The sequence below is a fragment of the Typopeltis vanoorti genome, chromosome 2 (assembly GCF_054136105.1).
Source record: "Typopeltis vanoorti isolate ZY-2024b chromosome 2, IOZ_Tvanoo_1.0, whole genome shotgun sequence".
Classification (NCBI taxonomy): Eukaryota; Metazoa; Arthropoda; class Arachnida; order Uropygi; family Thelyphonidae; genus Typopeltis; species Typopeltis vanoorti.
The window spans coordinates 30,770,868-30,795,320 of NC_143550.1; the positions used below are offsets into that span (position 1 = coordinate 30,770,868).

The following is a 24,453-nucleotide window of genomic DNA, read 5'->3' on the forward strand; positions in this document are numbered from 1 at the left end:
TATCTATATAAACTACTGCCACAGTGGAACTATATTCTGCAGTTAATTTCATCAGCCTATCACTGCAGACATTAGGCAGAGCATCCTCCTAGTATGTATTCATTGCCAAGTGCAAAGTATAATGTCATTCACTAATAAATGTAATTTTCTGTAGCAAATAAATTTTCATTGTTTGCAACAGTGAGCTTAAAATACCATTCTTGATATGGGATTATAGCAGTGACTTTTCAAAAATTAGTATGAGAGCACAATATGCAACATTCTGTGATCTGGATAATGAAATACATCTACTATCTAAACACATTTACAAACAACTATGCCCACAATAGGATTTGAACACAGATTGTTGATTGCAGAGCAAAGATGCTATCCCCTTGGCCAACCAGGCTGCATGATAATTTTGAGAGGGAATGGTGCCACAAGTTTTTATTTAATTTAATAATAATAAATATATTTTAATAACTTCAAGATTAATCAAACTGGAAGCAATGTGATGACTTAATTTCAAGTTACTATATGAGAAGAAATCAATACCTTGTGAAAATGCAAAAGTTTGAAAGTCATTAAATTTTTACATGCTTTCCAGAATCAGCATATTTTTACACACCTTATTTAATAAAACTGAATTTTTTTTTTTTTAAACAAACAAATATTTTCAAAGACAAAACATACATACTTTAAAGCTTTGCTGTACTCTTTGAATGAATAATATTCTCCAGCCATTTGAACCACTGGAAATAAAAAATAAACACACATATGCAGACCAACTCTATATTCTGGTGCACATACATCAACAAGCACACATTATGAATGTCAGAGATCCAACTATACCATTGATAAAAATTCTGCATTTGAAATACAGTAAACAGCAGGTATTAAACAAAATAGTTATATATATATATGCATTAAAAAAAAAAAAAAATGCAACCATCGGGGGGGGTAAGCAAAATGTTGTTGGTCATCTATTTTGTCCTACATATAAAATATATACAACAAATACTGCAAAAACTAATATACAGTAATACCTCACGTTACGATGCTTCACTTGATTATGATCCATTCACATGCCACTCTTCAGTTATGACCAATGCCATTTATATGATGCTGGATTCGCTCATTCAACACTCAAAATCAACTAAAAAAAAACTTAACAAGTTATTGGATAAAATAACGTTCATAGATCAAGAAACCATCAAAAGACTCAGAGCATATCATGCAAGACACCCTAGAATATGAGGCTCACCAAAATTACTTAAAAGCAACTGTCCACTCAGACCTACTGGCAATTCTACTGGCAGTCCTACGTATAAATTATTAAGCTTTCTGTCTAACCTTCTCCATCCCTCATTTGCTACTCAGCTTCTTGGATAAAAAAATACCACAGAATTTCTGACAAGAATAAAAGACATTAAACTGGCAGATACACATATGTTGGTAAGCTTTGACATTGTCTGTCTCTCTCTCTTTCTCTCTTCACAAATATCTCTCACAAAGAGACAATAGAATTTCTAGCCCAAAAATTGCCAGACATAGTGGACTTATTCAAATTTATGATTACATCTGGTTACTAAATATGGAAAGATAAAATATACAAATAAAAGAAAGGAACTGCAATGGGCTCATCCTTATCACCTAACCAAGCCAACTTTTTATCTTGGAACACCTAGAAGAAGAATTTTCTCTCTTGACCCAAAACCAACAATTTGAGTCAACCAGAGCTCCACTAATTTCTACAAAAAAATCAACCATCAAAAGATATTTCCTTTCTAGATGTACACATCCAGCATAAGCAAGATGGATCATTTTCCACTTTTGTCTTCGTAAAACCAACTTTTTCAGGTGTTATTCCACAGTACATCAGTCAATCATCCATCTCAAAAATATAGCATCATAAAATCCCTAGTATCAAGTGCACAAGATTTGTTCCTCTGAAGAATCTCTAAAACAAGAACTGGAAATTGTCAAAGAAACAGCCTTATTAAATGGATATAATCAAAGAATAACTTAAAAAAATAATTAACCACTCTCCTATACAGCAACCCACACAAGAAGCCCATAAAGCTCTTATATCATATATTAAAGGCATCACTGAACATGTGGCAAAAACTATGAAAAATTATGAACTCATTGCTATCTATAAACCCATCAACCAAATTCATAACCTGCTATCTTCTCCAAAAGATAAACTCTCATCAATGATGCTATCTGGCATATATCATGTTCGTGCAACTTGTCTTACTATGGACAAACAGGAAGATCAGTAATAAACATATCTCTGAACGTCAAGACCACATCCGGCTTATCAAACCTCATAAATCAGGCCTGGCACAACATGGAATTGTAAACACTAACCACAGGATCCAATGGAAAAACACCAAGCTGCTACACAGATCCATTTATAAACATGAACACTGATACAAAGAAAGTGCTAAAGCTATACTTCACAGACCTAATTGGAATCATAATGACTGCTTCACTATTCCAAAAGTGTGGAAATTGTTATCCTCAATTGTATAAATAAATTGTAATCTCTTATTATCGAACAGCAATAAGGAACTGAATAAAGAAACAGTACAGTGCATGCGTTAAATTGGAATCCCTCTACATATAATACAGTTACATGTTTATGGATTAAAACTATTGGGCAAAAAATAATTAGAGGGATTACAATTTAACACATGCACTGTACTGTTTCTTTATTCAATTCCTTATTGCTGTTCGTACTTATGTCTTACGATATGCAACACAAAATATTTATAATAATTAATTTTGTTTTTACTGTGGTAGTACACATGTTACTCTATAGTTATGAATACTCCACAGGTATCATTATACAAGAAAGAAGCGATTATTATCTTCCCTCCTTTAGGGTACAGATACCAATAATAGCCAGGAAACCATTTTATAATTTTAGCTCTGTAGTTCTCTTGCTCTGGCATTCATAATGTGTAATATTTTTAACAGATCATCATCATCATCAGGCTAATTATCATAGTACTACAGTAATCCCTTGATTAGTGCATCATTTTTTCGATACCCAAATTTGATTAATTCGCCTATATACATCTTAAAAATAAGTGTTACAGATTTAAAAATTTTCTATCTATACATTTTTATGGCTAACTATTTTAAAAAATCACTCGCTATAATGAAATAATTTAATTACCTATTTAAAACATTTTACAAAGTTATTTTTAATGGCCTACTACATATACTATGTTCCAAAATTTACCGCCAATATTTATGTCATCTGCTATAGTACGCCCACAGATTCGAGACCCTTCGACACTTCTGCGCATGTCACAAAAAGGAGACCCCATTCCAATAATAGGATAATCAATCCGTCTTCTGGTACGAGTTGTTTATTATTACACGTTGGAAAATTAACTTCTCTTTTATGATCATTGTAGTTTTTAAAGTGGCAACTATTTTGCTTGTATAACAGTTGGTAAATTTTGTCTATAAAGCACGTGATTTTGCGTGTTGGCGACCGATTCGTATGTCCTTCATTTCTTTTTCCCCTTCAGCATGAATCAACTATTCTTGGCACCAAGACAAGCAAAGCTGTACAAAAGTGTTGCCGTACTATAATTACATAGTGCTTTGATGGTCGTATCTCCTACCCCCTTTGCAATGTTATATGAGTGTGTTTTCCTTACTTTTTTTTATTTTAAAGTATCTTCCCAAGCTTTAATCATGAGTAAAAGAATTAGTGAGCAAAAAAGTGGATGTGTGAAAAAGATTCGATAATGAAGAGAGACACAGTAAAATTTGCAGAAGAGTAGAAGAGGCAATAGGGCCATACTGTCGGTTGTATGAAAAAAAGAAACAAAATGCCCGCCAAAATACATTAGCTCAATTCTTTTTAAGAAGTAGAATAATAAAATTTATATTCTAAATATGTTTTATTGTCTTTCAGCTTCATGGTTTTCCTTTAACTAGGCCCTGAGACATACCTTAATTCTTTTATAAAAAAATTAAGGTTCGAAACAGAAATTTGAGGAACGAATTATACTGTTTCCCATAGCTTATTATGTAATACATATATATTTGATTAGTGCGTTTTCGATTAATGTGCCTGTTTTAAAGAACGTGCACTAATCAAGGGATTGCTGTAGATTGCAGCAAGAGGGATTGCAAAAATAAATTCTGATCAACAATTTTCCTCCAAATTTATCTGTTATCTGTCAAGATGGCAATATTATCAGATATTATATTTCTGACTTTTAACGTAGTTTTTTACTGTATCAATCCATCTACATTGAGATGGATTGATACAATTAAAATCTTCCTCTGGGTCTTTTTCCTGCCAACCTGACAAAGAGCACTTGTTTTGCTAATCTTTCCTCTCCCATTCTGTTTAAGTGACCATACCACCTGAGATTAGCTCTACTAATACATTCCTGAATGCTAACAATGAACAATGGCAAGTTCTTTCCTAATATCTTCAATTTTTAATATGATGCTGCCACTTATATTATCTGTTCACTCCCCTAATCTTTCTCAGAACTCTCATATCAGAAGTTTCCAAGTCTTTCATCAAGTGTTTTATTTCTAACCCAGCTCTCAGATCCATAAGTTAAAATTGGTTTGAACTCTGTCTTGTAGACAGTTAATTTAGAGTTTTGACTAATTTCTTTCTTATTCCATATAAATTTATTCAGTTGATTTTCTACCATGCCAGCTTTACTAATTTTGTTGCCTATTTCCATATTTCATTTATCATCTTCATTGAAAATTGCGCCTAAAGGGCTGAAATGTTTTACTTGTTCTATAGCAGTGGTTCTTAACCTGGGCAGTAGCACCTCCCCACCCTGGGGATGCTGTGAACACTGATGGGGGGGGGGGGGGGGGGAAGGAAGTGTTACTACTAATATAATAATGAACTTGAAAAAATATATTAAAAAAAACCTTGAAGACTTCATTTATCGAACACTGAACCTGATATCAAAAAATTAGCAAGATCTTATCAGGCTAACAGTAGCCATTAATGGTTGGCTTATTAAATACATTAAGTTTATATCTGTTTTGAGAAAAAAATTAATTTGTATCAAAGTTACTAATTTTTAATTAACTAACAGCTCAAATGTGTTGATGGTAATTTAGGTTTGCCTAATAATATATTATAATTATCTTATTGAGACATTTAAGCTAGTGCAAAAATGAGGAGGTACCAGGCCATACAAACAGTTGAAAAGGGGGTGTCAGGCAAAAACAGGTTAAGAACCACTGTTCTATAGGTTCAATATTCAAGATACAATTGATGTTAGTATTGTTTTTTTTTATTGCTGACCTTCATGCCAAATTTATTACAGCAGTTATTCAATTTAGTCAGGGAATCTTCATACGTGTACCAGATTTCTCAAATGTGTGGAAAGGCTTATGTGTTCACCGTTACATGTTGATGGATTTTAATGGTATAAATGCAAACACAGATTGATAAGAAAATACCTATTTATTGACTTAATTGCTAATATTTCGCTGGTATTCTATCCAGTATCTTCAGAGCACACAAACAAAGTTTGTTACAGTAGCGAGTAGTGTTACAATTGGACTAGCATTAGCAATTGTAGCATGCAACACAAAGACTAAAGTCCTAATTAGGCACCATCTAAGTTGAGGGGGGGGAGAGAAAAAGTAAGTATTAATTTGGTCTTAGGATGACTGTCTCCCAACTCTTTGGTAGATTTTATACAGCAATACTTGCATACTTGTTGAGGTTTGGAGTATGTTTCAAGGCTTCTGTTGATTCCAGGAACAACCTCTCTGACTTGTAAAAGCTTCTGTGCAGCACTTTTGTTTTTTTCCAATCGAACCCATGTGCGGGGGTAGCCAAAGCATGGTCTGCTAGACCCGACTTGCCATAGTAAAAGTGCTGGATATATTTTTTGTGTTCACTGAGGCGGATGTCCACAGTTCTTCCTGTCTGTCCATAGTAGGCTCAATGACATGAACAGGGCATTTCATAGACTCCTGTATGTGATAAAGGAGAGAATCTGTCCTTAGGTGAACGGATGAGAGTTGCCAATTTCACATAAGGTTTAAATACGTTGCATAGCTGGTGTTCGTTAAGCAATCTAGATATCTTTTCAGATGTGCCTTTAATGTATGGGATGGTGACAGTTTTGTTGAGTTCATGGACAATTCATCGCGTGAAAATTGATGGCAGGGAAAATCATCGTGGGGGAAAATTTATCGCAGGGGAAATTCATCGAGAGGAAAATTTATCGCAGGGGAAATTCATCGAGAAGAAAATTTATCGCAGGGAAAATTCATCGAGAGGAAAATTTATCGCAGGGAAAATTCATCGCAGAAAAAAAAAATTCGCTGAAAGCATTATTCGCTAGAAAATTAAAGTCAGTTTGGTTTAACATGTGTTATGTAAAGTGGTGTGATATTTGATAATAAATTCTATCTGAGAGCTACTGCAAACTCCAATGTCAGTATAGTATTGGTTTATTTTTTTTTATTTGTTTCTTTTTTTTCAAAATTTCTAGATTGTATATGAAAATAAATAAACCATCATATATTATATTCTTAGTGTTTCTTTTTTTTTTTTTAAGCTTTATCGCATTTCAGCACATACTAGTAATGAATGTGTAAAAATAATCATAATTAAAATGCTGAATATTTTTATGAATTGTTTATGTTAAAACATTTATTAGTTTTGTTTTCATAACACGCATTGTCGGCACTTGCGATGTGCCTGTTATTGAAATTGTTTTGTCAAAAATGATATGTAAAGAAGCTAAAAAATTTATGTACTTACTAGATTTGATATTTATATTACTTACAAGAATTTTATTGTAATTTAAAATTATCAAAAGTTGTGTTTTATGAAGACATTCTCTTGTCGCTAACGTAGATAATGTGTCAGCCATTATTTATACCTAACTTCTTGCTTACCAGTTTCATGGAGTGCACATGCTCGCCGAGAAGTTTGATGTGTGATTGACAGCTGACAAGTTCGGTAACGAAGCAACGGGAGAGTGAACAAAATAGCGTTTGGGAGGAATTTAGAACACAAGCAGGCAGATATTTAGGTTCAGAGGAACTTAAGTTTTTTATGCGACAGTCTGAGGAAAATTAATAGTATATTCCGAAAAAGGAATCGTGGAACAAGTATGTGGATAAATAAAAGAAAATATTGCTATATGCGTTTTAAATGGAATATTGGAGTAAACACTAATTGAAAGATTTATAGTAGATTCAGAAAAAGGGAATCGTGGAACTGTAAGTTTTTTTTTTTTTTTAATGGAAGAGTCAAGAATGTCAATAAGAATTAGTGAATAAAAGAAGTTGCTATTTACATTCTAAAGGAATGTTTGAGAAAACTCTGATTAGGAAGTTTCATCTGTATTAAGGACGCTGGATCTTGCTATTATTTCTACTGAAGAAAAGAGACAGAATTAAGTCAGGAAGAATTAATGTATGCTACATGAGTGATGAGAAAGGATCCTGTGAAAATGAAAAATAAAGTCATATATCTTTGGAAAAGGGCCTTGACAGAGAAAGAAACTGGCTATAAACATTTTGTGATTGTGCAAACAAAGCGTTTAGTCTAGTCTTAAGTTTATTTTTAAAAGGCCTTGGATCCAATTAATTTTGTAGTTAGTTATGTAATATTTGTTTGAAGTGTATATATATTGTTTTTGTTATATTAAATGTGTTTATTTTGTATTTTGGTACTGAGTCAGTAATTATTTGGATTCTGAAAGAGTTAAGGTCATTGCACCAATTGGAGTGAACCCTTATGCATATAATAACATCCAGGTACACTCAGAATAAAAAAAAAATTGTTAGAAACAGAGATCATCTGTATGGTAGGATTAATATTAAGATAATATTTATGGATATCCTCTCTATATAAAAATCCACCAATTATTAACAAATGTATCTCTCGGATACATGCATCCTAAGTTGCAATTTTTTGATCGCGACTTCCGCAGGGTTAAAGAAGGTACCAATGTACTTATCCATAATTGAAATACTGTACTTACTCGAATATAACTCGCCCTCAGGTATAATTCACACTACACCTGATTTTACTTTTCAAAAAAAAAAAAAAATTAATTAAAAAGTTTCGCATATACCTCGCACATGAAAAAAAAGATAAAACACGTGCACGTTGGGGCAATAGTAATTTCTCCCATGGTAATCAACATGCCTTCTCCAATAGCCATTATATTGCATAGGAAAGAAAAACAATTACTTTTATTATATCAGTGAATAAGATATGAGTAGTCTGTGTAATATATTTCTCAACAAATAGTGTAATTAGAGACAACTTGGATAAAAACGACCCTAATGAGTGAATCACATGTCCCCCCTTATACAGAAGCTATGCAGTATAGAATCAAGCAAAACCATATGGCAAGCACAGTATCTAACAAAAAAAAACTATTGTTATTATTGTGAGTTCGCAAAGCAGCAATGAAATTCAACCGAACGTGTTAAAATTCGTAAAAGTGTTAAAACTAAGAAATATATATATAGTGAATGTTGTTATGGCAGTTTGACATATAGAATTTGGTTGAAGAGAGTTAGCATTTGAACTCAACCAGTGGCTTGCTTTTATTTTTCAATTGCGTGATCTTTTGTTAATACCACACCAATCGTATGCACATTTTAATAACCTATCATTGTCTGTTTCGCGTTAGGCTTAATTACCGTAAAGGGGAAAAAAGTCACAAAACAGAAAAATGTTCAGGGTCCAGGACCTGGAGAGCCCCGGCTGAATTTAACCACTGGTTCCCAGAGTATAAAAGCTGCTGTTTCAGTACTATGTTGGAGCTGCTACTGTGAATATATTCCTGCTTAGATATTTGAAAGTGAAGTCCTGCACTGGAAATTTTAAATTAAACAGTTTTACGTCAAGTGTTCTGAGAAGTCCAATCCCCAACATTTTTTTCTTTTGGGACGTGTCTAAAAGCTCGAAGTTTAAGAACCAATTTATAAATTAATTATAATTATTGCACGATGCCTCTGGAATTTATTTTAAGCGAGGTGAAGCGTAAATTGAGTGATAATAGTCATTTATCTATAAAAGACAAAGAAAAGAGTTTTTGGAAATGTGATCAGTTTCAAAAAATACATTGCCATGCGCATATTCATACAACTGGTGACAACATTATCAAACGAATTAACGAACATAATCATGGCACAGGTTGAAGCAGCGAAGCTACTTAATGAGATTAAAGATCAAGCCCGTACAACTAGTGATGGGACTCATCGAATTATCACGGAATTGGCCATCATCGGCCAAATGCCGAGCAATGCCTCTGTGAAGAAGTCTATTCGAAGAACCCGAAATCAAGCAGGACAGGTACCACCAAATCCAAATTTGTTAAGTAATTTAATTACTCCAGCTATACATAAAATCCCCTATGGAAATGAAGAGTTTTTTTCGCATGACAGCAACGATGGCCACAACAGATTGCTGATATTTTCTACTAAACGAAATCTACAGTTACTGTCACAATCGACAACATGGTATGCAGATGGCACTTTTAAAACTACTCCACCTCTTTTTGAGCAGCTGTATACAATTCATTACATTATAAACGATAACGTGATTCCTGCTGTTTATGCATTGATGCCTCGAAGAAATGAAGATACATACCGCAGAGTTATAAACACGTTAAAAAATTTGGAACCAAATTTGTCACCAAATTTAATCATGACAGATTTTGAAGTGGATTCAATAAATGCGTTCCGTGAAGCATTTCCAAATAGTCAGCAAAAAGGTTGCTTTTTCACTTTTCCCAGTGTATATTTTGCAACATTCAAGCAAATGGTCTTCAACAACGATACAAAACTGATTCCGAATTTGCAATAAAAATGTGCATGATATCGCAAATTGCTTTTGTGCCATCTACAAATGTTGTACGTGCTTTTGTTATGTGAAAATAATGACTATCCTGCTGAAGCTCAGTCTGTTCTGCACTACGCAGAAGACACCTGGATTGGCAAACCTGATCGTCGATCACTTTGTCGTCCACCTCGCTTTTCCCATGTCTTATGGAATTGTTACCATGCTGCTCTGGAAGGGTTACCAAAGACAAACAACTCATGAGAAGGGTGGCATTGTGCACTCAGCGAACTAATTGGTGCTTCTCATCCGACAATATGAAAGTTTCTAAAAACTTTGAAGGATGACCAACATTTCAATGAGGAAAAAAGAGAGCAATATATAGCTGGCACCCAACCTCCTCCTGGTAAGAAACGCTATCGAGATACTGCAAAAAGACTTAAGCTCATCGGTAGTAATTATGAAAATTGTGAAACTCTTGATTACTTAAGAGGATTGCCCTTCATATTTTTTTCTTAACCTTTTTTGTTTCATATTATTTTTAAGTTGTTTTAATAATTGCTCCTTCAAAGTGGCTAATAGTACAATATTGAAGGAATAAAATAAAAACAGAATATCACAACATTCATGCCTTCTAGGTGCACAACATTTGTTTTAACGTGGTTTAGCGGATAACAAACAGTTCGAATAATCTTAATTTTCACTAATAGATTTCATGTTATCTTTTCATGTATAACATTGTTTACAGTGTTCTTTTACCATCTAAAAATAAGTCTTGATTATACAACTGCTGCTTGTTGTCAGAAATCTGACAATTAGCAGTTAGTTGGATATAACTATTCTCCCTAAATATTCTTAAATATGGTGCTCTTTCTCCCTCACCATCCTATCCCAGTTCTGTAACAATTAATATTTCATCTACAGAGCCTGTAGTAAGAAAGAAGATGAATAATTTTATAAGTAAATTTAAAAAAAAAAAAATTTTTTTTCACATATATCCACGATGAATTTTCGTGCGATTAATTTTCCCCATGATTAAATATCCAGCGATGAATGGTCTCCGCAATGAATTTTTCCTCACGATGGAAAAGTCTCTGCAATGAATTTTCTCCACGATGAACTGTCCGGACACAGTTTTGTTGTAGTCTTCTATGGTAGACAGTGGGTGGGCAGGGGGGGATTTCTGGGACGCATTTAGTATTTTATCTTTTGGGGGATTATAGCCATTGGTCAAGAAGGTGTGATGTAGGTGAGAAAGTACAGCAGTGAGAGCAATGTCAGTGGAACAAATTGCTCTAGCTCTCTGGGTTAGCATTTTTAGAATACCATATTGTTGAGATGGGTGATGGTGTGATTGCTTGTGTAAATATCTCCATGTACAGTGGGTTTTTTTATAAACTGAGAATGATAAGGAACGTTATGGAAGACATGTGATTAGTGTGTTAAGGAAGGGCAGACAGTCATTGGCCTCTAGTTTCATTGTAACGTGGACTTCTGGGTGCTGGCTATTTAAATGCACTAAAAATGTATTCAATATGTCTGGGCCATGTGGCCAAATAACAAACACATCATCAACATAGCATAGCCAGACTAGGTTTGAGAGTGGCTCTATTGATAGCTAGCTTTTCCAGATGTTCTATGTAGAAGTTGGCTGGGGGGGGGGGGGGGGGGGGGGGGGAAAGGATCCCATAGCTGTCCCATCTAATTGTTTGTATATTTTCCTTTTCCATGTAAAATAACCTCCCTGTACTGTGAATTTAAATAGTTGAAATATATCAGGGGAAAATTGTGAATTTAGTAAATTAAGGGTTTCAGTTAAATGGTACATTCATGAAATGAATAGTGAGGAGATATCAAAACTCACCATTAAGTCTGAACTTTTTAAGATATGGTTTTCTAAAATACTTTTTAAGTGGGTAGAATTTTTAACAAAAGAGGGAGAATTGTTTGTGGAAGCAGCTAGTAGTTTGGCTAAATGTTCAGCAAATTTACATGTAGGACTGTTTATACAATCTACAATAGGGGGTAAAGGTGGACCTTGTTTGTGAATTTTTGGAGCTCCATATATCCTGGGTGTTTTATTGTGTAAGGGCTTGAGTTTGTTGACTGTTTCTTTAGGCCAGGAAGTGACTTTGTGCAATAATTTGCACACCTTATTCTTTTGTGAGTTGGTGGGATCCCGATCTATAATTTGGTATGTTGACTGGTCTTGGAGAAGTGCATGCATTTTGCTTTCATATTCTGTTGAATCCATCACCACAGTTGCGTTTCCTTTGTCTGCTTTGGTTATGGCACTGTGGTTATTATTGTGTAGCTTAGAATGGATTAGGATGTTGGCCATGTCTGATCAAATATTATTGGCTATTGCTGGAGGCAGGTCATCCCGCATTCAATGGAAGCCATTATTTTGGCTTTTGGAACTTCTTTAGGAGTAATGGCAAAGTTGTGTCCCCGACTTACCCAATCATGGCTTCTTTGGTTAAAGTTACCGATGATAAGCTCACAATGACGCCATCTTGTTGAAACTGCAGTCTCTGCATAGCAATGCGTTGTTGGAGGATTTCAAATTTTTTCTGGTGCCGGTTTTTAACTTTGGCGAATTCTTTGTTCGCTGTATGAGTTGGAGATGCTGTCCATGATATCCCATAGCTCTGGGTTTAAAATGTTCGATAATATATCTATCACGTAGGGCATTGAGGGAAGAATTTGTTTTAGATAGTTCCTGGCGAGTAGTGTTTAAATGTTCACGTAACAGTGCTAAACTTGTTTGTTTATAAATACGTTGGGCTTTCAGTTAATGGTATTTTATTTCCCTGACTGCATTCCTGTTGGGAGTTTTCTGCCACCATGCTGACAATGCTTGTTTCATTTAGCAGTCTAACAAAGTAATTAATTCAGGCATCTAGAATATCTTTATCTTCAGTTTTCATGTCATCTTTATCACCTGATTCTTTTTTTCTTTTATTTTTTACTTCATTTCTAAGCTTTTTCACAATTGCCTTCAGAATATTTTACTACCTTCCTGAAATTTATTTTCTATGTTCTAACCAAAGTCTTCTCATGACTTTTGTTTAGCTAGTTTTACACAGTGCTTCATTTTCCTACATTTTTCTCTGTATTCTATAAGAGCACAAGCTGACTTACTTGTCAGGAACTTTAAATATACTTTCTTCTTTTCCTTCACTGCCTTTTTAACATCCTGCATCCAACATGAAGTTCTGATTTTTCTATCCTTACAGACAACCTCACCACATGCCTCTGATTGAATCCGCATCAATGTTTTCTTCAGGATTTGTCACTGAATCTCCAAGGTTTGGTTCTTGTTTTCAAATTCTTTCATTTTTTCTTCAATGATGTTTGTGTTTTTCAGTAAAGCTGCTCAACCTTGATTCATTTTAAACCTTTCTTATAAAATCTTCTTTCATATCGATATGAAATTTAATTTTACCCTGCTCAAAACTAAATAGTGATCGCTTCCTATTTCAAATCCTCTGTATATTCATGTCCTGAACCAGCCAGTGAGAAAACATTGCTATCAAGTATAAAATACTTAATGACACTTTTCTTATTTCTTGCATTTTCTCTCCATGTGAATTTATGTTGAAACATGGTGCACAATTATTAGTAATAACTAATCCATATCCTGAACAGAAATCCAGCATGCATTTACAAATATTAGCTTTGTGCTTTTCTCCAGATTTTCCCAAAATATTTCTATATGTCTATTAATCATTTCCTACTCTCCTGTTTAGCTCCCCAATAACAGGAACAAATTTTCCTTTTTCATTGAGTCAGCTGTCTTCTCTAATACCTCAAAAAATTCCTCTATTTCTTCCATGGTAGAACCTTCTGTGAGACTGTAAACACAAGTAAATCTCAACGTCCAGTTCCCCATTCTGATATTTGTTCACATCACTCTACTTAATATTACTTGCCATTCAAGATTATCCTCATATTCAGTGTTGAATACTATGGCTGATTTATAAATAAAAATCATTATTCCTGCTTTTGCTCTTTCTTCATTTTTGATTCTAGTGAATAGATGTGATAATCTGTTTCATCCGAATCTTTGTTTTTTTCTATGTTTCTGTTATTGTACACCCCAAACTTCGTAGAGCCGACCTTGGCTTTGTGCCAAGAATAGTCAATTCATGCTGAAGGGGAGAAAGAAATAAAGGATGTACGAATTGGTCACCAACATGTGAAATCACATTCTTTATACGTAAATTTTACAACTGTTGTACAAGCAAAATAGTTACCACTTTGAGAACTACAATGTTCATAAAAGAAAAGCTAATTTTTCGATGTATAATAATAAACACTCATCCCATGAAACACATTGATTACCCTATTATCGGAATGGATTCTCCATCTTTTGACATGCACAGAAGTGTCAAAGGGTCTCGCATCTGTGTGCATACAGTATTATTACTAATTGGATATTTCTTTCTATTAGAGTTTTGTCTAGATCTTGGTATTTCTGATGAATGTTTTACATTCCAAATTGCAAACTATTTCAGATATTCTTGTCCTACTCATAACCTTTAACCTGTCCAAGTCATTTTCCAAAGTGAAAGTCCATTTTCTTTTATCCTGAGACTTTTATTAGCCATGGTCACCAACATGTGAAATCACATGCTTTATAGGTGATCTTGAACCTAACCTAAGAGGAGAGGTTAGGTGATCCTGCTTGAGAAAATATTGTCATCCATCTCCTTTGAATCCTGTTCTTAAAGTATCTTTAGATTGATTATATTCAGTAATGTGTATGCATAGTTCATCAAAGGTGGTATGCTTACTGAAAAGATAGGAAATATGAGATTCACAAAATGGGTCTGAAACATGAACATATGAAAAATATCCAGATGAACAATCACAAGATATAATTGATCTGACAGTTATAATGGCTTTAGGAGGGGGAGAAAGAGAGAACTAATATTCAATCAAATCAGAGCCTAACAAATAATAAAAGTATTGGAAGGAAATATGCTGACAGAAAACTAATAATGAAAAAATAATATCTAAAACTGCATGGGATTATCATAGCATCTTGCACATTCCTTAAAGCACATATGGGCAACACACAGCCCGGATCTGGCCCTAATCTATTTCAGCGAAGTTTGTCTGATTCATGGCAGGAGAAAACATGGTGTGTTCTACTAACTCACATTAAGCTGACGTCATATCACTTGCGCAAAACACACTATGCTTTCTCCAACCAAGGTCTCTCTTTCTCACTTTGACTAGCAGCGTGTGTGAACGTGTGACAAAGTGTCAGTTCAGTCAAAAAAAAGAAAAATAGATGCAGAGAATCGTCAATTCCAAGACAACTGGACGGAGGATTATTATTTTATTCTGAATAAAGGTTTGCCTGTATGTTTGCTGTGCAAAGAATCTGTATCCATCAACAAAGAATACAACTTGAAGAGACACTTTACTTCGAGACATGCGGATCACCCAAAAATTGATGGACAACTACGAAAAGATGAAATACAGAAGTTGAAGAAGAACTTGGATACACAGCAGCAAATGTTCAACAAACAAACAACGCAGCACCACAACATTGTCAAAGCCAGCTTTGCGGTAAGCGAAAAAATTGCTAAGCATTCTAAGTCATTTGGTGAAGGAGAATTTATCAAAGAATGTCTGCTGGATGTTGCAAGTATAATATGTCCTAAAAAGAAAAAAGACTTCGAGAATATTCGTTTGTCGAGACGTACTGTTGTCCGATGGATAGAAATTATGGCTGATGATATCAAAAAAAGTTTAAAAGAGAAGATTGCTAGATTGGAAGCATTTTAAATTGCTTTGGATGACAGCACCGATGCCTCCGATACAGCACAACTAGCAATATTTATTCAAGGAGTTGATGCGGATTTCAACATCACAGAAGAATTATTGGCGCTTCGGCTGTTAAAAGGAACAACTACAGGTGAAGATATATTTGAAACAGTCAACACAGTCTTCGAGAGATTTGGGCTTAAATGGAATTCACTATCTGGCATATGCACTGATGGAGCCCCTGAAATGGTTGGTGCACAGAAGGGATTTATTGCAATAGTTCAGAACTATAGATCTATCCAGAAAATTTAACAAATTTTCACTGCATTATCCACCAACAAAATCTCTGTGCAAAATCAATTAAATTCAAAAATGTTATGGAAGTTGTAGTAGCCAGTATTAACTTTATTAAGTCACATGCACTTAATCACTGCCAATTTAAGGAGTATTTGACAGACCTATTTTTGGATTATGAAGATGTGTCTTATTATTGTGAAGTGAGGTGGTTGAGTAAAGGTAAAATGTTAAAACGATTTTATGATCTGAGACAAGACATTGCAGATTTTATGGACATAAAAGGAAACACAATTAACCAAGTAAAAGATGATGAGTGGGTGTGTGATTTAGCATTCCTTGTGTAGATGTCACCAGATACCTAAACGAACTGAATCTTAAATTGCAAAAACAAGGACAGTTGGTTCATGAACATGTCAAAGCTTTTTGTAATAAACTAAGATTGTTGGAAAGTCAGATAAGAGCTAAAAATTCTTATCATTTTCCTACTCTAGCAACTCATAAAAATATCCCTTATAATTGTTATGGAGATGAACTGAAGGCACTAATAGAGCAATTTGATACAAGGTTTGCTGACTACAAAAACAAAGACTCCACATTCGCTATATTTGTTCATCCGATGGATGCTGATGTAAATAATGTGCCAGAAAACTTATAGATAGAACTTATTGAGCTTCAGGCAGATTTAGTGCTAAAATCACAATTTAACAACATTGCTTTGATGGATTTTTATAAATTTTATATGGTGGAAGAAAAATATACAAATTTACGCACCATTTCAAGAAAAATCATTTGTCTTTTCGGCAGCACATATATGTGTGAACAGTTTTTTTCAAGGATGAAATACAATAAATCAAAAATTTGGACAAGAATAACGGACGAAAACTAAATCGAAAATTCTATGCGATTATCCTTAAGTAATATTAACGTCGATATTGATATTCTCGTAGTTGAAGTACAAGGCCAATCTTCACATTAAATTGTTATGTCATTCATTATATTATAAAATTTATGTAGAGCTTTATACCAAAGCATTATATTATAAATAAATGAAATATGAAGTAGCAACTTGCTTTAATTCATTTAATATTAATTTATTTTATTTAATAATTTGGTCTGGCCTTTGACTCGGAGACAGAATGATAATTTGGCCCCCGAACTAGGAAAGGTTGCCCATGCGTGCCTTAAAGGAACAGGAAACTATGACAATGACATTAGGAAAATATATATATAGCTTTTGAATTTTATAAAAATCTCATCCATAAATGTTTGTAAACCTATAACACATTATTTACCATGGGTATGGAAATAACTGGAAACCCCTATGATAAAGACTAAACTTTTTTTTTCTTTTGACACATCCTCCCATTTTCACTAAACAGAGTGACAGTCTTACACAAGGTAATGAAAATATCTATCACCTAAAGTTATTCATACAACTGTGGGATTCAAATCCACATATTTTATATTGGGAAGCAGAAACACTCGGTCAACTAGCTGGTGCAACAGTCAATCAGTTACAATTCAAGGAAAAAAAACTGTTTTGTTTCTTTATCTGGTTGCTGTAAATGTACAATTTCAAATATCGGGTTCTGAATTAATCAAAAACTGAATGAAAACACACATACTGTTTTAATATAGGTACGCAAGCTTTGAAAAATTAAAGACAGAAACTTAAACTTACATAAAATAAATTTATTAGCTGCACAATTTCCATTACTTGTAAAAATATTACCTGTAAAATTTGCATTTTAGGCAAATTCCTGATTATCTTATTATATCCTTTTTATGTCATTATTCTGTAATGATACTTTTAAAAAGTGTCATTACAGAATATACTGTAATGACACTTTTTAAAAATGATTCGTTTATTGCAACTTACTTTGTGTTCACTTGCTGTTATTGTACTGAAGATGCAATTGATATTTAGGTGAAAATTTTACAGCTCATAAATTTATTTCATGTAAATTGAAGTTTCCTTCTTCAATTTTTCAAAGCATAACTATACTGTTTTAAATGAAATGCTTTTAAAAGTAAACTGAACAACAGGATATATCTGCTGTTTTTAATATGTATGTTCTGGGACATCCTACAGTAGTACTAATGGACTTTTTGTGCGTGGGGGGGGGAAAGAAAGAAAAAAAGAAAGAGAGTGCCATAGGAGTCAAAATAAAATATACAGGGAAAAAAACAAACTGTCTTGAATACTATCTTGGTCAAAGAAAACCATGCTTCATATGAATAATGATGTACTTCAAACACTTAGCATTCTTTCACACACACAACCTCTTTTTCTTCCCTCCCCTTCCACACACCCAAACAAAGAGTAGATGCCATTCCTAATAATAATAAAAAAAACTTACCAAGCTGTCGTTTCATACGAGGGCATTTATACTTTTTGAACTGTGAAACAGCACTACTCAACAGTGAAATTATCAACATCTGAAATCATATAAATATTTTTTTTTAAAAAACTTTCCGAACACCTTTGTATATAAAACAATATATATACATGTGCCATTACATAATGAGAGATTCTTTTTATAGGTATACTGTAAAAAGAAGTGGACAAGATAGTAAATCAACTTAACTGCTAGAGTGCCCTCTTTCTAATGAGCACAAGCATTCTGTGATAGCTTTATTAGTTTTCCCAAAGACACTGTTTGAGTGAGATGATGTTAGTGCTTCATGTCAAAAATTTGAAAATGGTTGAACAAGATCATATCATTTTATGAGAGAATCATAGCTGTGAAAGTTTTACACAGGGTAAGACTTCCAATATGACCCAGAAATAAAACAAGGTATGGAATGGTGAATGTCAATGCCCTAAAAACAGCAAAAAGGTTTGTTAATCTATAGAATTCTCAAGTCAAAACAATTCAGAATGTTTTCTTCAATTGTGAAGAAAAGGAATTTGTTCTGGAGAGCCAAACAGATGGTTACTGCTGCATAACAATGAACAATACATTGTGCTTTAAACTTGATACAGTTTCTCACTTTGAAATCCACCATAATGCTAAAACATCCACTGTATCTGTCGGGGCAAGAGATTTAATGAAAATCATGTATGTATCAAGCATGCTCATAAAATTTAAAAACTTCAGTGTAAACCCTGAAATACACTCCATAATGCAGAATACATACAGCAATTATCTTTAATTGTATGTATTAAGTATTCAATGTAAGCTAGTTTGCAGATTATGTGAAAAGTAAAAAATGCATAAAATGATAAATAAAATAAAGGAATCTTAGCCCATTCAAAGTGCTAACTCCCACCTACAAAATGTTATAAATCGTTTGTAGTCGCATTAAAAAACCAGTAATGTTGGATATGATACAATAATTGATAATACAATGTATAAAACTAATTTTAACAAAACTTTCAGCCAAGTTTCATGGCTATCACACCTATTCCGAATCTAAGCCTTAGAACAGAATAGTTAGACATAAAACAGCAGATAGAGTCTACTCAATCAAACAATAGGTTAGAGGTTCAAAACCCAATACAGGCATGGATGTTTGTGAATTTCTTTAGCTAGAGGTGAATTGCATCGCTTGGTGGTATGAGACCACCAAGCTTACCGGAAGCTTGAAGTGGCTGGAATAAGTTCCACATTTGTAAATTATATAGTTAGTTTCATACTGGCTCTCCGGAGCAGGGTTTGCAAATTATTAAATAAATAAACAGTAAAAAAATAATAATAATAAAGGAATCAGCCTATCCATAGTACTAACTCATACCCACAACAGCTTGTAAATCTTTTGTAGGTGAGAGTCTCATAAAAAAATAAAATAAAACAATAATGTAATAAGCGTGGAGTAACAAAGCGAGCTGAATGTGATGTATGAATCAGAAAAGGATAATTAAATATGCAGCATAAAAAAATAATTAAAAATTATAACGAATTGAGCAAAATTATTTTCCAGAAATAGTAAAGCCTTTAAAAGCTCATTTCTGTTCATATTCATTTTATAAAGGATATCATCACAGTTCTTTTCATATGGACTATCTAACAAGAATCTACTTCTATGTTATTCCAAAGAAGCCTGACCAGATGTCTTGATATTCTTCTAAGTGGAGAGGATGGCACCAACTGCAAAATAATATTAAAATTGAAGATATTGGAAAATCAAGAATAATCAACTACAAAAATACAGTCCAAAATGCTCCACTGGCGTTTTCCCTTAAGGTCATCAAAATAAACTTCTTGCCTTAGCCTGTATTGTCATAAAGTTCAAAGGAACATGTTTCTGGATATGGTCTTCCATCCATATCGTAAGAAGTTTTACAATCACCTTTAGTGTGCCTTCATGTTTTTTTTTTTAATTACAGCTGTTTTCATGCTGGCTGTTCCTTTAACACATTATTTTATATGCAAGGCATCCTTTACTATGGTATTTACTGGATAATGTAAAACAGAGGTGATGTGCTATACCTGATAAGCTTCATCCAGCTTTATATTTCTTTATTATCTGTAATTTCATCTCCAAATCAACTGCAGTGTGTTTGCAAGATGGTTCATGTTTTTTGATTCAAGGTCCCATTTACCACCAGCCATTGTGAATAATATTTAGAAAAAAACCAAAAACGTGAAAATTAGTACAACACTAAATAGATGCATTCATGGCAAAAGGCACGTTGAAACTGGGACAAAGCAGCATGTGGTGCTGAGTGTCAACTTGCACATAAGTGATGTCTGTAAATATTGTATATCTTGGGAATTTCTTATTTAAAAACGGATTTACATATCTCAGAGTCTGTCTATAGTTATAAACAGTTTATAATTCATAGTAAAATACTAAAACAGAGTGGTGAAGTGAGCAACATCATAAACAAAAGCCCAAGAAACTACATTGGTTGATTCATTGCAGCATTATGTTACTAAAACTGTTGTACAAGCAAATGCAGTGTTGTATACATGGGCATTGGTCATAATTGAAAATTGTCGTATGAGTGAATCGTCAGAAGGCAGTGCATTATTATATCTCAACTCTCTGCAGGCATGATGTGGAAGAATAATTTTAGAAATGCTTAAGGCCATTCAAAGGCCAAGAGAATAGGTGCTGTCCCTCTCTTTGTATGTGTGCCTGCATGGAAGATATGTTTATGAGATTTTAACTCTCGTGCATGTTCCAAACATTTTAATTCTTCCAGCACTAATCATGAAAAAGCATTACAAACAATTACAGTATCAGTGTGGATGTAACATGAGAGATATTTATCTGAAATAAAAGGGTGAAAGTGAATTATATAATCTCTTAAGATTTGACAATATTCTCTCACCAGTACCTTGAATTTTTCGTCCCAAAAAAAGACAAACTGGTCTGAGAACATACAGGAAATTTCAGTCAAGAACACAAGGGTGTGCAAGAAGCTTGTGCAAAACACTAGTTGAAGATTTAGAAGCTGTAAAATATCAGAATCTTTAATAAAAAGGTGTGTAGCAAACTGAACCTGGAACTCGAGACTGACTGGAGATGTGCATATTAAGACCTTTATTATAATTATCCTCCTCTCAACTATCACTGTGGATTTTAAAAAACTTTCACGAAAACTATAAAAAAAAGTATAAAGGGAAAAAAAAAAAAAAAAAAAAAAAAATATATATATATATATATATATATATATATATACAGGAATACCTCAATTATCGCGGTTATTGTTGCCATGAAAAATATCGCAATAATCGAATCCGCGATGATCGGGATAAATAATGCGCGTAAAATGGGTGTCAATACCAAGGATTTTTCAACTCTATTGATTAAATTTCATATATCAAGTAAAAAAGAAATGTGTTAAACGTGTTAAGTCAAAAATGAAGGTTCATTAAGAAAAACAAGATTATTCTTTAATCTTTATTTATATTTAAGAAGTACATACAATTATTCTTTCTTGGATATAAATTGGTGTAGAGTTGTCTGGTGGAATTTATTCTTTCTTTTTTCTTCGTATAAAACTCGGTAGCAACGGATGGAATTGTCAATTTCCTGACGAACTTTCAGTGATCGCCCAAGATTAGGATCGCCGTTCAAGATTTTTTCTTTAAAATTTTCAGCAATTCTAAACATTTCGCCCATTTCTTTGCGGGTAAATTCCTTCGGTGCACAAGTCAATTTGTTCATCATTATCATCGATTTGAGCATCTTAAGCACGTTCTCTCTCGAGGTTAATTAGATCTTCATCATCCAGCTCCTTATCATGTGACTGAAGCAGGTCCTGAACATCACCTTTTTCAACTTCTTTTAGTCCTAGATCAAAATCAATCTCAGTTATGTCATTGATAACATGTGTTACTTCATTTTCAAATCCTTTAAAATCATTTGCACAATGAGGAATAATCTTTTGCCATGCCGCTCTCAGGTTGCTAGATGTCACTTCACACCATGCTTCCTTGACATTCTCAATGCAAATTTTTGATATTGAATGCCTTCCAGAATTCTGTCAAAGTCATAGCTTCATCTCCTGTAGTCTTTTCTATTGCTTGTGAAAAAGTATTCTCAACTATTTGTCATAAAGTAACAATATGACCCTGATAATCCTATTTGGCCTGAACCCAACTTGTTCTTCCTCTAAGTTCCTCTTCCACAATTTTTCTTAGCTTCAAGTATGCTTGCATACATCTTATTTGGAACACTCAGCAGAAAAATGTACTGCAATTGTTGCATTATTTTTCTTTTTTCTTATACATTACTACTATGAGCTCTACTCTACTTTGATCATCCAGAGTTCAAACTTATGACAATGCCATCTGAATTATGCAGTGAAGCCATACTTGACAAGAAATCCTCCACAATGGAGCATTTCTTGTTGAATATAATTGTGTTTTCTATAAAAAGAATCAGGCCAAATAGAGGCTGTCAGGATCAGATCTTCGCTTTACAACAAATAATTAAGAAATCTAAAAAACTTAGTGGACACAGTTGCTGCACACATCTGAATTCTAACTGCTGACTTTCAACTCAAATATAGACTACTGATTGCTCTATATAAAGTACAATTTACACCATATTATTGTAGCATTTTGAACAGCTTTTCTACTAGTACCTTATCATATGCCTTTTCCATATCTGCAAAACTCAAATACAGATCCTTGTGATATTCCCATGATTTTTCATGGGAATATCACAAGGATCTGTATTTGATCCTTTCCTTTTCTACTATTTCTATTTCTGATCCTGATAATCTGTTTGGTCAGAACCCAACTTGTTCTTCTCCAAGTTTCCCCTTCACAATTTTCTCAGGCAATTTTTCAAAAAGAGGATGGAACTGGAGAGAGAGAGATGGCTGGAGTGCTATGCAATAAGAGGGTGCTGATCAAGCTAAAAGGCAAAATCTACAGGACAGTAGTGAGACCAGCAATGACATATGCTACGGAAACCGTGGCCTGAGGAAAAATAACATCAGCAGGATGGAGGTAGCGGAGATGAGAATGCTTAGGTGGATGTGCAGTGTGACTAGAAAGGATCATCTGAGAAATGACTATTAAGGGGAACAGTGAAACTTACGAACTTAGGAGCAAAGATACAGGAGGCAAGGTCGAAATGGTTTGGTCATGTGATGAGGAGAGAGGAAGAGTATGTGGGAAGAAAGATTATGCAGATGGAGGTGCAGGGGAGGAGGAAGCATGGATGGTCAAAGAAGAGATGGAGGGAGATGGTGGAGGACTTGAGGATGAAGAACGTGGATGTGGCTACAGCCCAAGACAGGAGGTTGTGGAGGAGACTCACTACAAACAGTGACCCTACTTAAGTGGGAAAAGCTGCAGAAGAAGTCTTTGATTCTCTGTGGAGTACATTCCATTATTTTGTTAATAAGTGGAATTTTGTGTAGTGGGACTATTTCTGAAATATTCTCAGAAGAAAGTCCAAATTGATTTTTCTCTTTGATTAGCTCTAAGGAGGAGACAGTGAGAACATCATACCATTCAAGGATGTTGTAGTTGTGAGAAGGCAGGATCGACATGTAGATAGGGTCCCTGATGAGACTTTCTTTACGGTTGCCTTCTTAGCATAAGATCTACAACATGTTGCTACTTTTGTGGTGTACTGTCTCTTCCTCTGCTGATAAATGATGCATTATTCAGTTTATGTTTTTAGATCTCCTTTTCATTCTTCCACTTTTGGAATTCTCAGTAATACAATGAGAGGTCTCTCTCACAATTGGGGCATCTTGTTGTTTTACTCTTAGAGTCTTTGTTCTCATGATCTTTATTGCCACATAGGGCACAAATGGCAGAGTCATGATAGACAGAGAAAAAACCATACTGGTAACATTTAAAACAGCACAGAAGTTTTGGAATGTAGAACCTCACTGGGAAGCTGAGATAACCTGCTTTGAAAAATGTTAGTAGTTTGGATTTAATTTGATGTTAATAGTTTGGATTTAATTTGATGTTAATAGTTTGGATTTAATTTAATGTTAGTAGTTTGGATTTAATTTAATGTTAGTAGTTTGGATTTAATTTAATGTTAGTAGTTTGGATTTAATTTAATGTTAGTAGTTTGGATTTAAATTTGGATTGTTGAAAGTAAGGATGATGTTCCTGGTGGGAACTAGGTGCCTATCC

At 33.9% G+C, this 24,453-nt stretch overlaps 1 protein-coding gene across 1 annotated transcript in view; it reads right to left on the reverse strand.

Annotated features, from left to right (window-relative positions):
- The window catches only part of gry (trafficking protein particle complex subunit 11 gry), a 550,052-nt gene that overhangs the window by 290,922 nt on the left and 234,677 nt on the right, over positions 1-24,453 (reverse strand). The window contains exons 14-15 of the mRNA XM_090404214.1: positions 18,250-18,328; positions 677-731 (exon numbers count right to left, since the gene is read on the reverse strand). Of these exons, the coding sequence (XP_090260340.1) occupies positions 677-731; positions 18,250-18,328 (134 nt within the window). The remainder of the gene's footprint in view (positions 1-676; positions 732-18,249; positions 18,329-24,453) is intronic.